Source organism: Pantherophis guttatus, chromosome 14 (assembly GCF_059756535.1).
Source record: "Pantherophis guttatus breed Tessera chromosome 14, ASM5975653v1, whole genome shotgun sequence".
Lineage (NCBI taxonomy): Eukaryota > Metazoa > Chordata > Lepidosauria > Squamata > Colubridae > Pantherophis > Pantherophis guttatus.
Genome location: NC_142076.1, coordinates 3869848 through 3884754, shown reverse-complemented (window position 1 = coordinate 3884754; position 14907 = coordinate 3869848). Strand labels below are relative to the sequence as shown.

Genomic DNA, 14907 nt, shown 5'->3' with positions numbered 1-14907 from the left:
GTGTTTTCTGCGCATGCACCCAGCCTCAAAAATGTGCCTAAATAGGATGGCATAGAGCCGGAGCCCACCTGCAATTTCCACTACTGGTTCAGGCAAACTGGTCCAAACTGGCTGAATACCACCTCTGCATTCAAGGCTGCTCTTGCTGGTAACTGGGCAATGCAACCCTGGGTGATACTATCTCACCATGCTGGCTGGGGAATTCTGGGAGTTGTAGTTGCCATTAGGCACGTCACCCACCAGGAGTAGGGGATGGTGCAGAGCTCTATGCAGAGACACTCTAATTGACCCTAAATGGGTTTTCAACATTTTGATCATCGGCCATTTATCAACCCCTTGGATTGTTTCGCTGACCCCTTGGGGAGCCCTGACCTAGATTAATAGTGTGGTGTAAACCCTAAAAACAAGCTTAAACTAGTTTTATTTTCCTTTTAAGATGAGAGGTTGAAGAGAAAAAAGAAGGGGCATTCTTAAATTTATTCTTTAACTAAATGATAGTACCTATGAACCGGAAACAGTTCAGAAAAAAGGAAAGATATTAAAAGTTGGATTTTGATCAGTCAACAGACTAGTCTTGGCTCTGTCTGTCGCAGCATGATTTGTTTTTAAAAAATTGTTTTATGATTGAGTAAATTCACTGTACTTTGATTGAAAGTACAATTAAGATTGGCTGTATGGTTGATTTATCAATCACTTGAGAAGGATAAAACCACGATCCGAATAATTAAATACCAAACATTTCTCTTATTATATTTTTACACTACACAAAATATAATCAGTTGAGATATATACAAAAAACAACTTGGGCACAAATGGAGATTTTGTTCCTCTCTGAAAATCGTCTTTGCTTTTCTTGTAGATGATGTGATGCTCTTCCTGAAAATGTATGATCCAAAGACACGAAGTTTGAATTATTGTGGACATATCTACACACCTATATCCTGCAAAATACGTACGTTTTTGGTGATTTTGTCACTCATAAAGAGCCCCCTAAGAATTGTGTTAAGCCAAAAGAAAAAGAAAATATTCCACCTCACATATTATGCTTTGCATAATAAAATTCTGTAGTTTCAGATCATATATTTGTCTGAACTCGTTAAATATAGGATAGCAAACATTACCTCTAACTGCTGAATCTGTGAGAGAAGCTAATTTTGAGCTATAGTTTTGATTTCTGAGCTAAACCATAATATTAGATAATTAAAGTGATTTCTAGACGCAATATTTTTCCATAGAAGCAGAAGTTGCAGTATGTATATATTTTTTTCTGTTCTGTTCTTCCTCCAAAGGTGACTTGCTGCCAGTTATGTGTGAAAGAGCAGGATTTCCCCAAGAATCTAATCTTATCCTCTATGAGGTTTGGGCCATTTATTTACTTTTCCCTTAAAAGTAGAATTATTCTTTGAGACGTTTATCTGGGGGGGGGAAATAGGCTGAATGTTATGAAATATTGTCAGAATGAATGAATGTCTTTACAGCAAAATAAACTTTTAAGCAATCCAAATATGAACACATTTCTTTAAAATGTGTCTTCATTTTTCCAAATAGTTGGATCGAATTGCAAGGTTTTGCAGTTTTTCCACATTATGTTCCAATCAACAATTTAAATTTTTTACAAGGAGAGTTTTTTTAAAAAAAAAAACATAATGAAATGCATCTTGTAACAATTCATTTGAAAAATGGGTCATTTTGCGTAATGAAACTTGGCATAGAGATTAGTGCATTTGAACTTTTAGGGCTGTTGAAAAAATCAGACATAGCAAATTATTTGAGTTTGAAATGGGTTGCTGTGGCCTCAGGAAAGCATTTCAGTACTTCCAGATCCCTGTGGACAAGAGACCATTGAAACTACAACTGACATCCAGCTATACTGCATTTTCTATAACAGGGGTCTTCAAACTTGGCAGCTTTAAGACTTGTGGACTTCAACTCCCAGAATTCCCCAGCCAGCCATGCTTTAAGTCCACAAGTCTTAAAGTGGCCAAGGTTGGAGACCCTTGTTCTATAAGGACACATGGACTCAAGGACACACGCACTTCACCTAAATAAATACCCCGGAAATACTGATCTCTTTTATCTAAAATTGCTGTAATCAGATCAGCACGAAGTAGTTTCTCTGAATGTGGCCAACTTTCGTTACACTGTGTGCAGAATTAGGCTGACTCTTAACTGCCCACTAATCCGCCACTAATAGTAATACATTATTTTGTCTGGTTTTTTTATTTTTATTATTGTTTTTAATGCTTTTATTTGTAATGCTTGTCTATGACCGTAATAAAAATTCCATTGATAGTTCCACATCCTGGAAGTATTCACGGCCCTCTCCACAGACCAGTAAGCTTAGGCAACTGCTTTACCACTTCCTCTGAAATTGAAAGAGCCACTTTGAACTCTGAACAACTATTTTGTATCCAAGACATTTTACACTTCCCTAGAAAAGTTGTCATTTGTGTCTGTTGTGCTAGAACCAATGTGCTAACACATAACAAGAGCTTTTATCACTACATATACACTGCTTTCCTGTTGTTATGAATGCTGCCTATGGATAGTAGATTCTCTTCATTATTGCTTGTGGAATTTTATCTCCAAATTGGCATACAGGACTGGCCTTAGTAACTTACACCTGCAATGTTACACTGTCTGTAGAGTGGGCTACATGGCTAGGTTGCTAATGTGTTGCTTTAAGGCAGGGGTAGGGAACGGTGGCCCCTTTATGACCTGTGGACTTCAATTCCCATGCTGGCTCAGGAATTCTGGGAGTTGAAGTCCAGAAGCCATACAGAGGCCACAGTTCCCCCACCTCTGCTTTAAGGAAACCGCAATGCCAAGCTAAATTCAGCTTCCTTATATCCTTCCCACAAGGAATTAAGGCCTCCTTGAAGGTGTCATAAGTGCTGTGCCCAAATTTTATAAGCATCTGGTGCAAACTGAGCTACAGCTGTTCATCCAGGCCAGGGGTCAGCAACCTGCGGCTCCAGAGCCGCATGCGGCTCTTTGGACCCTCTGCTGTGGCTCCCTGTCAGGTGATCCCACCACTGGCTGGCCCTCCCCTCCCAGTCACTCCTCGCCTGGCCTGAGAAGGTAAGGGCGACAGCGGGGGATGGAGAAACGGCCAGGGCAGAGACAGAGAGATACAGAGAGTGGAGGGGAGAAAGAGACATAGAGAGATACAGAGAGGGAGGGAGGGGAGAGAGAGATATGTCAAAAGGATTTTGTGGTTCCCGGTGTTTTTTAACAACTGGTTCTCTATGCTAATGACCGGCTGGGTAGGCGTGGCTGGGGGAGTCATGTGACTGGTGGAAGTGAGTGACATCAAGTTGGCCACGCCCATCCAGGTTTTGTGGCTCCCAGTGATTTCTTTTTTGTGGGAAACGGATCCAAATGGCTCTTTGAGTATTTAAGGTTGCAGACCCCTGACCCAGGCCATCAGTTAATTTTTCACTATTAATAACTGATGATCTGGGTTAAGTCTCACTTTTCTTTAGAGGTTGGAAAAATCATAAATAGTTCTATTGCAAATAGTTGCAGCGTGCTGCTACTATACACTGCTTGGGAATTGTTAATGGATCTGCATCAGAGAGGAGCGAAAATTAAAAATATTTTTTTCAGAATGGTGATGGTTGCCATGGAGTCCCAAGAAAACACACATTTTGAGTTTAAGGTGGTACCGACAACTTTGCACCTTAAGTGCTTTGTTAAATTCATACACATGTTTTCCTGAAATCATACAATTATTGTGTGGATTTAGGAAAACATGTAAGCTTAGGAAGATAACAAGACACCAACGAGCAAAGCTTTGGAGCCCCTTTAAAGTGTCCCCATCCAGCAACATCAGTGGAAGGGAACGTGTTGAAAAGAGGGAGCCCAGTGCAATTTTAGATGCAGCAGTGAATCAGGATTTGCATTCAACGACTGATTAATAATAATTGGTTGTATTGGTGTTTCTAGAAAATTGAGATATTGGAATTATGGTGGAACATTGAGTTAATATTTAAACTATTAAAATATTAGTGGTTCAGCAGGGGTCAACAAATACATTGTATGAAGAAATATTGATGCTTAAATATATTTATGGAGAAAGCGATAAAGAATCATAAAAAGAGAATGGTATTGTTTAAAGACAAAGATGTGAATGTAGAAGAACACCAATAAATGGGGGGGATAAATACAAACTGGGAAAATAGTATTATATATATTTACATAAAAGAGTCCATTATAATTACAATTAGCATATTAAGGATAGAAGTTGGAAGACAAGGATTATGTATATTCAGTTGCATTATTATTGTTAGCAGTGTGTAAAAAAATACATTGATCCAGTCAATACACTGTCCACAAAATATGTTGGTTGTTAAAGGTAGATTGCAAATAAAACATATCCAAAAAAAAAAAAAAAAGGAATTGCATTCAATGTTGCTGGATCCAATCTGGGTCGGTCACTGGGACCAGAGGTTTAGTCTTCTGACTTTCAAACTTTTAGGAACTCATCATCGGGAACTTCTTTCTCACCAGAATGTGTGCATAGAAAGAGAAGTTCCCTGAAGATGAGTTCCAGCACGAGTCCGAAAGCTCAGAAGACCAAGACTCTGGTTCTGGTGACTGACCCAGATTGGATCCTGCAACATTATCCTGGGAAAACATAGATTTGCCTTCATTCGGGCATTCAATATCCTCACATAAATAAAGGCAGTTTTGTGGCACATGGAAAAACAAATTAAAATTAACAAATTTTAATGTTGCACACAATTCAGATAGTATTGTGATACAGACTTACAACCACTATTGAGATTAGAATTTCTGTTCTGAATTGTGGTGGGTTGTAATAACAATTTTTTTTGTAATAACTTTTACTTCAGTCATAAATTGAGTCACCATAGTTGTTAAGTGAATCCCAAGGTTGTAATAAACATTGCCTCAGTTAGCCTGCATAATTAAATAACTGCCTAAGGCATAATTCTGCCTTAGCTTTTTGCAGGGTTTTCACCCAAAAATGATCTCTTTGAAAACAAAGATAATTTTTGACAATATTTTCATCAAAAAAAATCATGCCATAACAAATTTGTCAGTGGTATAAGAGTCTTAGTTGGTTTTTTTAAAAAATACAAATAATACAAACATAGTACATATACATCTAAATACAAAAAAAGAAAGAAAAAAAGGGAAAAAAACAAATATTACAGTGCACACACACACCCCGAGACCATTTTTTCCCCTTATATTTCTATAACAAGATTTACAATATATTTCAATTGTGCCCTTATCCCCTCCAAAACAACATTCTTGAATAGGTTTGTTCCTTTTACCTTTCACCAACACTGATTTTATAAAGTCTTAGTTGGTTCTAATGAAGCAGAATAACAGGTAATCCTCTAAAAATGAATCACACACCCAGTAGCTACTTAGAACTCAAAATAAAAATACTCAAGTCTTCCTTTATCAGATTTATTGAAAGGGAAAGAGGAATTGGGTTACAGAAATCTTGGTAACTTATCTTTGCTTTAGTACCAGTTTTAAGTTTGTTACACCAGAAGATCTTCTGTGCTTATAACACTGCACAAACTCCCATTTCTTTTTCTAGGCTGTGAACAGCCTATCATAAAATACTATTAAAAGAGAATTGCAGAACCGCAGAGGCTAATCATTTTTTGTTGTTGTTCTTTCCAAAATAGAAGTCAGATAGATCCCTAAGAGCTAATGCCAGGATACATTTGTTAGTGTTCATAGCTCAAAAGTTATTTTCAGGGCATGGCTTAAAGTATATTTTTATCCTTAAGGAATAGTGATTAAACCAGGGGTCTGCAACCTTAAATACTCAAAAGAGGCATTTGGACCTGTTTCCCACAAAAAAGAAATCACCGGGAGCTACAAAACCTGGGTGGGCGTGGCCAACTCGATGTCACTCACTTCCACCAGTCACATGAAATCCACCCCCAGCCACGTCTACCCAGCCGGTCATTAGCATAGAGAACCAGTTGTTAAAAAACACCGGGAACCACAAAATCCTTTTGACATATCTCTCTCTCCCCTCCCTCCCTCCCTCTCTGTATCTCTCTATGTCTCTCTCTCCCCCCCCACTCTCTGTATCTCTCTGTCTCTGCCCTGGCTGTTTCTCCATCCCCCGCTGTTGCCCTTACCTTCTCAGGCCAGGCGAGGAGTGACTGGGAGGGGAGGGTCAGCCAGTGGTGGGATCACCTGACAGGGAGCCACAGCAGAGGGTCCAAAGAGCCGCATGCGGCTCCGGAGCCGCAGGTTGCTGACCCCTGGATTAAATGTACTGTACGGACGTAGAATAGTGATGTATGTGTCCTATAGTTACCTATACAAATGTACCGTATTTTCCGGCATATAAGACGACTTTTTAACACATGAAAATCTTCTCAAAAGTCGGGGGTCGTCTTATACGCCGGGTATCCTTCTCCTGTAACCAGGCAGACCAGCCCGAAAGGCTCTAACGAGCCTTAAATGGCTCTGGCGATCCCAGCTCTGACGATCCCAGCTCTGACAATCCCAGCTGAGTTCCCTGCAACTCAGCTGGGATGGCCAGAGCCATGTAAAAGGGAAAAAGTTTTCCCCCTCCAGCTTGCTTACCTCAGCTGCTAGTCGCAACGCTTGCCTTGCTTTGCTTGCCTGAATCTATTCAGGCAAGCAAGCAACTCCCTGCCTGCAATCAAGCAAGGAGTTAGTTGTGGACTTCAACTCCCAGAATTCCTCAGCCAGCAAAGCAAAGCTGGCTGAGGAATTCTGGGAGTTGAAGTCTACAAGTCTTAAAGTTGCCAAGGTTGGAGACCCCTGTTCTATTGGGTAAGTTTTTTTCCCCTTTGGGAGCTTTAAAAAAAATAGTCAATTGGGGTTTTTTTAGTTGTTCTTTTTTAGACCTAGCCATTAAAAGTTTAGGAAGTTTTAAATTTAGCTTTCATATAAAAATAAAAATAAAATAAAATAAAACAATATTTGTGCAGCTTTCTGAGATTTAGTGTGTTTCTGTAGTGTTTCACTCCAACTACACAAACACACAAAATCTCACAAAGCTGTATGTGGAATTTGGTGTGTGTAAAGTGTGAAAGTTGGTTTTTTGGACTTTTTGTGGCTGTGTGAGGTTCCTGCTTGTTGCAGGGGCCATTTTGGGTCTAGCACAGCTGCTTTTACATTGTGGGTGAGCCAGTTGTGTTGTGTTGTGTGTGTTTAGAGTGTGAAAGTTTTTTGGGGGGGCTTTTTGTGGCTGTGTGAGGTTCCTGCTTGTTACAGGGGCCATTTTGGGTCTAGCACAGCTGCTTTTACATTGTAGGTGAGCCAGTTGATGTTTTTTAATTTTTATTTGGTGTGCATTGGAAGAGGGACAGTCTTATATGGCGAGTATAGCCCAAACCCTATATTTTAACAGGAAAAGTTGGGGGTCGTCTTATACGCCCAGTCGTCTTATACGCCGGAAAATACGGTATATACAATTTTTATTTAGGATTGCAAATGAACTATTTCTCCTTAATTATGACTTCGGATAACTAATCCCTTAATTTCTTGGGGTTTTTTTTCCCCCCTCAGGAAGTTAAACCGAATTTAACAGAGAGAATTCAAGACTATGATGTTTCCCTCGACAAAGCTCTTGACGAACTCATGGACGGCGACATCATTGTATTTCAAAAGTAGGCTTGCAACCGTTTTTGTGCGAGGGCTCTGAAATTTTCAATCCCAGATTCTCCCAAGAGAATGTCCCTTGGATGTGTACAACTTCAGCTTCCATAACCCCCAGCAGCCCCAATCAGTATGGGTTCCAACGCATCTGAATTCACCACTAGCTTGAGAGAAAACTGGGTTAAATCGGCGATGAGATATGCAAAACATTTTTCAACTGAAACCTTCTCAGTTCAAAACAACCCTTTTCCAGGCTGGAATGCGGGGGACGGGGTGGGAGGGGGGAAGGACAAGACCCCTCATATCCCATGTGATTTAGAATGTTCCATTGGAGAGAAACAAGGGGTACCAGAAAGAAGCCTTTATACCAGAGGTCTTCAAACTTGTCAGCTTTAGGACTTGTGGACTTCAACTCTCAGAATTCTCCAGCCAGCTCTGCTGGCTGGGGAATTCTGGGAGTTGAAGTCCACAAGTCTTAAAGCTGCCAAGTTTGAAAACCTCTGCTTTATACCCTCTTTTGTTTTTGTCGTAGGACAAATGTAGGCTCTGTGTGAGTGCTGCCTCCCATCCAATGTAATACCTTATAGCAAACCACAATGGAAACAACAGTTTTAACATCATAGGGACCTTGGTCCCTGGAAGGGACCTTGGAGGTCTTCTAGTCCAACTCCCTACTCAAAGACAGGAGACTTGAGTCAAATGATTGTCCAATCTTTTGTTGAAAACCTCCAGCAATGGAGCGCCCACAACTCAGGGAGGAAGGCGGTTCCATTGGTTAATTGTTCTCTCTGTCAGGAAATTTCTTAAACACAGATTGGATCTCTCTTTTTAACAATCTAGGCATGATTGTTGTTGTTGTTGTTGCCCCCTGTTTATTCAAAGTTTAATAACATTTAAAAATGATCTCCATGGTCAATCTTTTGTGTCAATTAAGTGATGGAAGGCAGCGAACTACTGCTTTTAATATTGTGACTTCAGTACAAAACCTGAAGGAGTATAATGGATTTGTTTCAAATTCTTACCTATTATGTAGTGAAACACTCAACATTTTTCAAATTTCATTCTAGTGCGATGCAGTTCACATGCATTCTAAGTGAGGTCTTTACTTAAAACCAAATGTTCATCCCATTTTGCTAACAATCTGTTGGAGTTTTAGTTGAGTAATCTACTTCGTTGGCTGGCTACAGTTTGTAATTGCAATTATTTTTTGTGAAATTCTTTCAAAAGCAGTTCACTCTCATTTTTGTCCTTTTTAGCACGTGTACATTATTTTAGTAGTTCATTGTTAGAAATGAGGGTTAGCACTTGTTCACTTAGACGGAATAATTTCTAAAGGTTGACCAAAAGCTACAGATTTTGATCATCCTTTTAATGTTTCAGCAATTTTTGTGTAATTTTTTTTTTTCTTGCTTACAAGGGATGACCCTGAAAACGACAACAGTGAATTAGCGACAGCAAAAGAATACTTTCGAGATCTCTACTACCGAGTTGACGTCATCTTTTGTGATAAAACGATCCCTAATGATCCTGGTTTTGTTGTCACATTGTCCAACAGAATGAATTATTTTCAGGTATTTACTCCTTTCTCATAATGTGGTATGGAGTACAATCATAATTTTTAATTATGGGAGGGAAGCTGTTCCATTGTTTACCAAAATTCAGCTCACTTTCTCTCCTCCTCCTCCTCCTCCTCCTCCTCCTCCTCCTCCTCCTCCTCCTCCTCCTCCTCCTTCGTCTTCGTCTTCTTCGTCTTCGTCTTCTTCGTCTCCTCCTTCTTCCTTTTTTTTAAATCTTCTCAGGTTGCAAAGACAGTGGCTCAAAGGCTTAATACGGATCCTATGCTGTTGCAGTTTTTCAAGTCCCAAGGGTAAGAGATGTTGGGCAAATTTATCATCTGGTTTGTGTTGTAATGTAGATGCTGAAGACTACAAATGCGAGAGAATGACACTTCGCGTATATTCCTGATACCAGAAATCTCCAGGGTAGAATCCTGGATTTGGGGAGGGAAGACCAATTGTGCACAGAGGATAATTTGCAGCGTTTTGCATAGCTGGAAATTTCCTATCAGATTCATTGGATTTTGGTTCACGCTGCACATAACTCTGTGTTTTAGATCCTGGTGCAATTGACATTCTGGTTAAACATTCTTTCCAAGTTGGTCATCCTCATCATGGATCAACGTACATACTTTTTAAGGAGCAGGCTTTTTAAAATATGTTTTCCACAAGATGGTAAACCTCTGTAGATTCTGTAAAACCTGTATATAGCAATAGTCCTTTGACTTATATACCGCTTCACAGTGCTTTACTGCCCTCTCTCAGCGGTTTACAAAGTCAGCTTCTTGCTCCTCAACTATTTGGGTCCTCATTTTACTGACTTCAGAAGGATGGAAAGCTGACTCAACCTTGAGCCAGTCAGGATCGAACTCCTGACTGTCGGCAGAGGTAGCCTGCAATCCTGCATTCTAACCACTGCGCAACCACAGCTCCCCCTCTTTATTCTAAGGGCAGGGAAAAATCATAGTGGATATCAAACAGAGTATATAAAATATTAAACACTGATTACAGAAAAAAATCCAGTTAAAATGCTGTGCAGAAAATATTTTAAAGTGAGATTTCTTTCCTTCCCCCCCTTGTGTCTCTCTGTCTGTCTCTGTCTGTTTGTCTCTGTCTGTCTGTCTGTCTGCCTGTGTCTCGTTTTTAGTTACAGGGATGGTCCTGGTAACCCTCTTAGGCATAATTATGATGGAACTTTAAGAGATCTCCTGCAATTCTTCAAACCCAGACAACCTAAGAAGCTTTATTATCAGCAGGTAGGGGCTTCTGTTAATTCTGCAAGAAGGAACAATTGGCTTGCTTTTCAGTATGATTAAACTGGTGCCTTTTCCCCCCCCAATTCTCCATAGCTGAAAATGAAAATCACAGACTTTGAAAACAGGAGAAGTTTTAAGTGCATATGGCTAAACAGCCAATTTAGGGAAGAGGTAAGCCCTTTCATCTGTGGTAGTGCTCAGAATGATCAAATAGCAAGTTTTATTCGGTTTTTAAATTCATTTTACTCACCTATTTGTCTTACACATTACAAAAGGTTTACTCATTCCAAAATTCCAGTAATACTAAAGTATTTGAGGAACAAATCAGAATTTTTATCTACGGGTAGGGATTTGTTCTTGCTACTTAGCTTTTCAGCTCCATACATGAACTAACTGAATAATTGCTCGGTAGCATTCTAATTTCCCAAGGCTCTTTATTCGCACAATGGTGCAATCAATTAACAAGCTGTTTGTTTGTTAGTTAAATGTATATGCTGCTCATCTTATTATCCAAAGCTTTTCCTTTTTGATTCTGCATTTTTTCTTCTGCAAACCCTATTGGAGACATAGAACATTATTTGTATGCAATATAGCCTACTTTTATATTAGTGACTCTTTTGTAGTATCAAAAAACTTGATCGGTTTTAGCATTCATATATAACTCAAGAGCTTGTTCTTTTTAACTTTAGTTTCCTTTTGCATCTTATTAATTATTGGCTTCTGCTTTTCTCTCTCTCTCTCTTTCTTCCCCCCACCCCCTTTAACTTTTTTAGGAAATAACACTATATCCAGATAAACATGGATGTGTGCGAGACTTACTAGATGAATGTAAAAAAGCTGTAGAACTTGCTGAAAGAGGTTCAGGGAAATTAAGGCAAGTGTTTTCTTTATTTAATTAAAAGTTGTTGTTTTTTCCCTGCCCCCAGAGATCTACAGAAAGTGGAAAGTATACTTAAACAAATTAGGAAATCCAAACTTTAATTTGATTACCAATTTGAAATGTTTTTATTCCTTACCTTTACTGGGCTCCATTTATCAATTGTAAAAATGTATGTTAAGCCAGATTTGAATGCATCTTCTTAAAAGTCATCTAGACTCCTGCGCCAAGTAGTTCTGTCAAAAGAAACAGAACTTCCTCAGGAGTTCATTTGTGAGTTTTCGAATGTTCTTACACCGTCTTTCTCTTGTTAAGGCTGCTAGAAATTGTAAGCTACAAAATCATTGGTGTCCATCAGGAGGATGAATTATTAGAGTGCTTATCGCCAGCAACCAGTCGGACATTTCGAATAGAGGTCAGTGTTGAGACAGTGTTCAAACATGACTTATCTGAGCGCCCCCAGGCCCTTGATGGGGCCATGGGCCCAAGCAGCTTTCATGACTGGGTCCCTCCTTTGAATTAAACCACACACAGTGTGCTTTGTTTGATGTTTGGTTTAATGCACAATCCAGGCTATTACGGCTTGTTCAATAAACAATAGCTATTTATTTTATTTATTTGTCAAACATTTACAACATAGCAGGCATAGGTATAAACATAAACATAAACAAAGGAAGTAAGTACAGATAAATGGGGACAGTAGGACAGGGACGGTAGGCACGCTGGTGTGCTTATGCACGCCAGTGGTGGGTTGCTACCGGTTCTCCCCAGTTCTTGCGAACCGGTCATGGAAATTTTGAGTAGTTCGGAGAACCGGTAAATACCACCTCTGCCTGGCCCCGCCCCCAATCTATTCTCTGCCTCCCGAGTCCCAGCTGATTGGCTAGAACGAAAAAATCAGGGCTCACTTGACAAAGAAGAGAAGAAAAAAAAAAAAGACACCGTAGCTTTAAATTGAGAAGCCAAGAAGCCTCCCAACTGATCGGCTAGAACCAGTCCACTCCTTGTAAACTGCTCGGTGGTGGTAGATTGGCAGTTGAGGCCAAGCTGCCTGAAAGCGGTTTCCGATGCTCTCAGTGGTGGCAGAGCGGCAAAAAACTGTTTAAACTCTTGCCGCGGCACTTCAAAGGGCCGCCCTACAGCTGATCAGCGGTAAAAGGCAGTGTGGTGGTAGACCAGTGCGCTCCAAAAACAAATAGGTAGACAGGAACGCTCCAACAACAAATGGGTAGACCAGTATGGCTCTTCAAGCACTTAAAAGCGTGGTAGACTAGTACCTCTGCTAAATCCTAAAGAATTGTTTGGTCAAAAAACTCACAGTGACTCTGAGATAATCGAACAGACAATGGCTGAAAGCCAGATCTGCTAGAGATATTTCTCTCAGGCCGACTGAGTCGAAACTGGGCCTGAGAGGAAGGAACAAGGGGCGTGGTCAAAAAACTATGACTCCCCTTGACGTGAGTGACGCGCCTACCCAGTCACTTGACTATCAAGCCACACCCACTGTCACATGACCACCAAGCCACACCCACAAAATAAGCCACGCCCACAGAACTGGTAGTAAAAAAATTTAGAACCCACCCCTGGTCTGCAAGAAAACCACCAAGCTCAGAGAGCACCAAGGGCTGATGAAGTGGCTGAAGGGGCTTTAGCCCTGCTCCCCTTGAGATCCTGTAGCTGCTTCTTAATCTAATGTCGGTATCTTGGTTACTTCCTTTTTCAGAAGTTTGATTTCAGAAGTTCTGATTCTATTAACTGCCCTGCTTTTCAACTATCCTGCTAATGCTGCTGCTGGACAGTCTTCCTAATCAGCATATTGCATTGATCTTTCTTGCTATAGGAAATTCCTTTGGACCAGGTGGAGCTTGATAAGGAGAATGAGATGCTAATTACAGTGGCTCATTTCCAGAAAGAGGTTTTTGGAACATTTGGCACCCCTTTCTTGCTAAGGATACACCAGGTGGGTTCTGTATAGACTGCTGTTGTGTTGAGTCCGTGTTACCGAAAAAGAAATTTGGCTGCACTGGAGACCAAAACTGATGGATGGTCTTCCCAAACCATTGACTATAAGTCTCATAAATTTCACATTATTGTTCACTCCAAGCCACTCATCACAATTTTTGGTCAACATTCTTGGGTGGTAAACTTAATCAGTGTACAAAGCATGGGTGTGCATGAATGTTTATAAATGTGTACACACAATTGTTCTATACAGTACATTCACACACAACAGGGTTTTAGCATCATCTCAGATGTATGAAATAGACCCAGAACTACAGTTTACTAGCAGAATATATGCCTGATAGACTTTTAACATGCTAGAATTAATGTCATGTATTTCTGGAATTCTGATGCTTTTAGGGTGAACATTTTCGAGAAGTGATGAAGAGGATTCAGACAGTCCTGGACATCCAAGAGAAGGAATTTGAAAAGGTATTAATGTGAAGTAGAATATCTGTTACTCTACAAAGGTTGGTGGGTGTTAGAATTGGCATGAGAGTGAGGTAGAAGAAAAGGGTCTTCCTTCTTTTGAATTACTTCATTAAATCTGTAAGGACCTCACCTTCCCCCTCCACAAAATTCTCATTTATATTCTTCTGAATAAAACTGCCTAGAATTGCTTTGTAAATGTAAATACTTCAAATAGTCTATGTTTAAAATGTTGGATTTTATATTGGAGATGTAAAATACAATCAGGTTTAATACAAAGGAAAACATGGATAGAGGCCAGAATTGTAATCATAAGTCATTTTTGGCTGGAAAGCCGGCAGCCCAGGTTCGAGACCCCAGCGCCACATGATGGGGGGAGCTCCCGTCCTCGCCTCAGCTCCTGCCCATCTAGCAGTTCGAAAGCATGCAAATGCAAGAAGATCAATAGGTACTACATTAGTGGGAAGGTAACAGCGCTCTGTGACGTCATGCTGCCACATGACAGCGGAAATGTCTTCGGAAAGCACTGGTTCAATGGCCTTGAAATGGAAATAAGCACCGCCCCCTAAAGTTGGCAACAACTAGTGGAATAAAATCTGCAGGGACTCTTCCTAATGACACTGCGGTCATTAAGCAAATCATTTTTCCCCAAATGGGCATTTTTTGCTGAAAACCGCAGAAAAAAACATTGCAAATCGCAGTCACATAACCGGGGGATGCGGCAAATGGGCATAACGGTGAGCCGGTTGCCAAACACCCAAAATGTGATCATGTGGCCACAGAAGGAGTTTCCAAGCTGTCAATAATTTTAAAAATGGGTCATAAGTAGTTTGGGGGCCAGGGGGAGAGGAATCTGTCATAACTTTGAATGGCAGTTAAGGACTACCTGTATTTCTGTTTCTTCTGATCCCCCTTTCCCCCCCAAAAAAGATGAAAGCAGATACTTCTGGGGGGCTTCCAAATGCTTTGCCTCCACCTTTTGGGGGTTGGGAGGACATAGATCGCAACCAGACTGTCAGCTGTAGGATGCTTGAGAGTCTTCACTGCCAGACCAACCTGGGACACTGTGACCGTCATAAATATGAGTCAAGTGCCAAACATCTGAATTTTGATCACATAACCATGGGCATGCTGCAACAGTCATGTCAGTCACTTTTTT

At 40.4% G+C, this 14907-nt stretch overlaps 1 protein-coding gene across 11 annotated transcripts in view; it reads left to right on the top strand.

The window, feature by feature from the left end:
• Positions 1 to 14907, top strand: part of USP7 (ubiquitin specific peptidase 7) — a 122687-nt gene that overhangs the window by 105530 nt on the left and 2250 nt on the right. For 6 of the 11 annotated variants that reach the window (XM_034420561.3, XM_087878499.1, XM_034420559.3 and 3 more), the window contains 11 exons: positions 860 to 952; positions 1290 to 1357; positions 7540 to 7640; positions 9047 to 9200; positions 9429 to 9496; positions 10333 to 10441; positions 10535 to 10612; positions 11215 to 11315; positions 11634 to 11733; positions 13159 to 13278; positions 13680 to 13751. In XM_034420561.3, coding sequence (XP_034276452.1) covers positions 860 to 952; positions 1290 to 1357; positions 7540 to 7640; positions 9047 to 9200; positions 9429 to 9496; positions 10333 to 10441; positions 10535 to 10612; positions 11215 to 11315; positions 11634 to 11733; positions 13159 to 13278; positions 13680 to 13751 — 1064 coding nt within the window. The remainder of the gene's footprint in view (positions 1 to 859; positions 953 to 1289; positions 1358 to 7539; positions 7641 to 9046; positions 9201 to 9428; positions 9497 to 10332; positions 10442 to 10534; positions 10613 to 11214; positions 11316 to 11633; positions 11734 to 13158; positions 13279 to 13679; positions 13752 to 14907) is intronic. The other 5 variants (XM_087878498.1, XM_087878501.1, XM_034420560.3 and 2 more) reach the window with 1 other exon arrangement.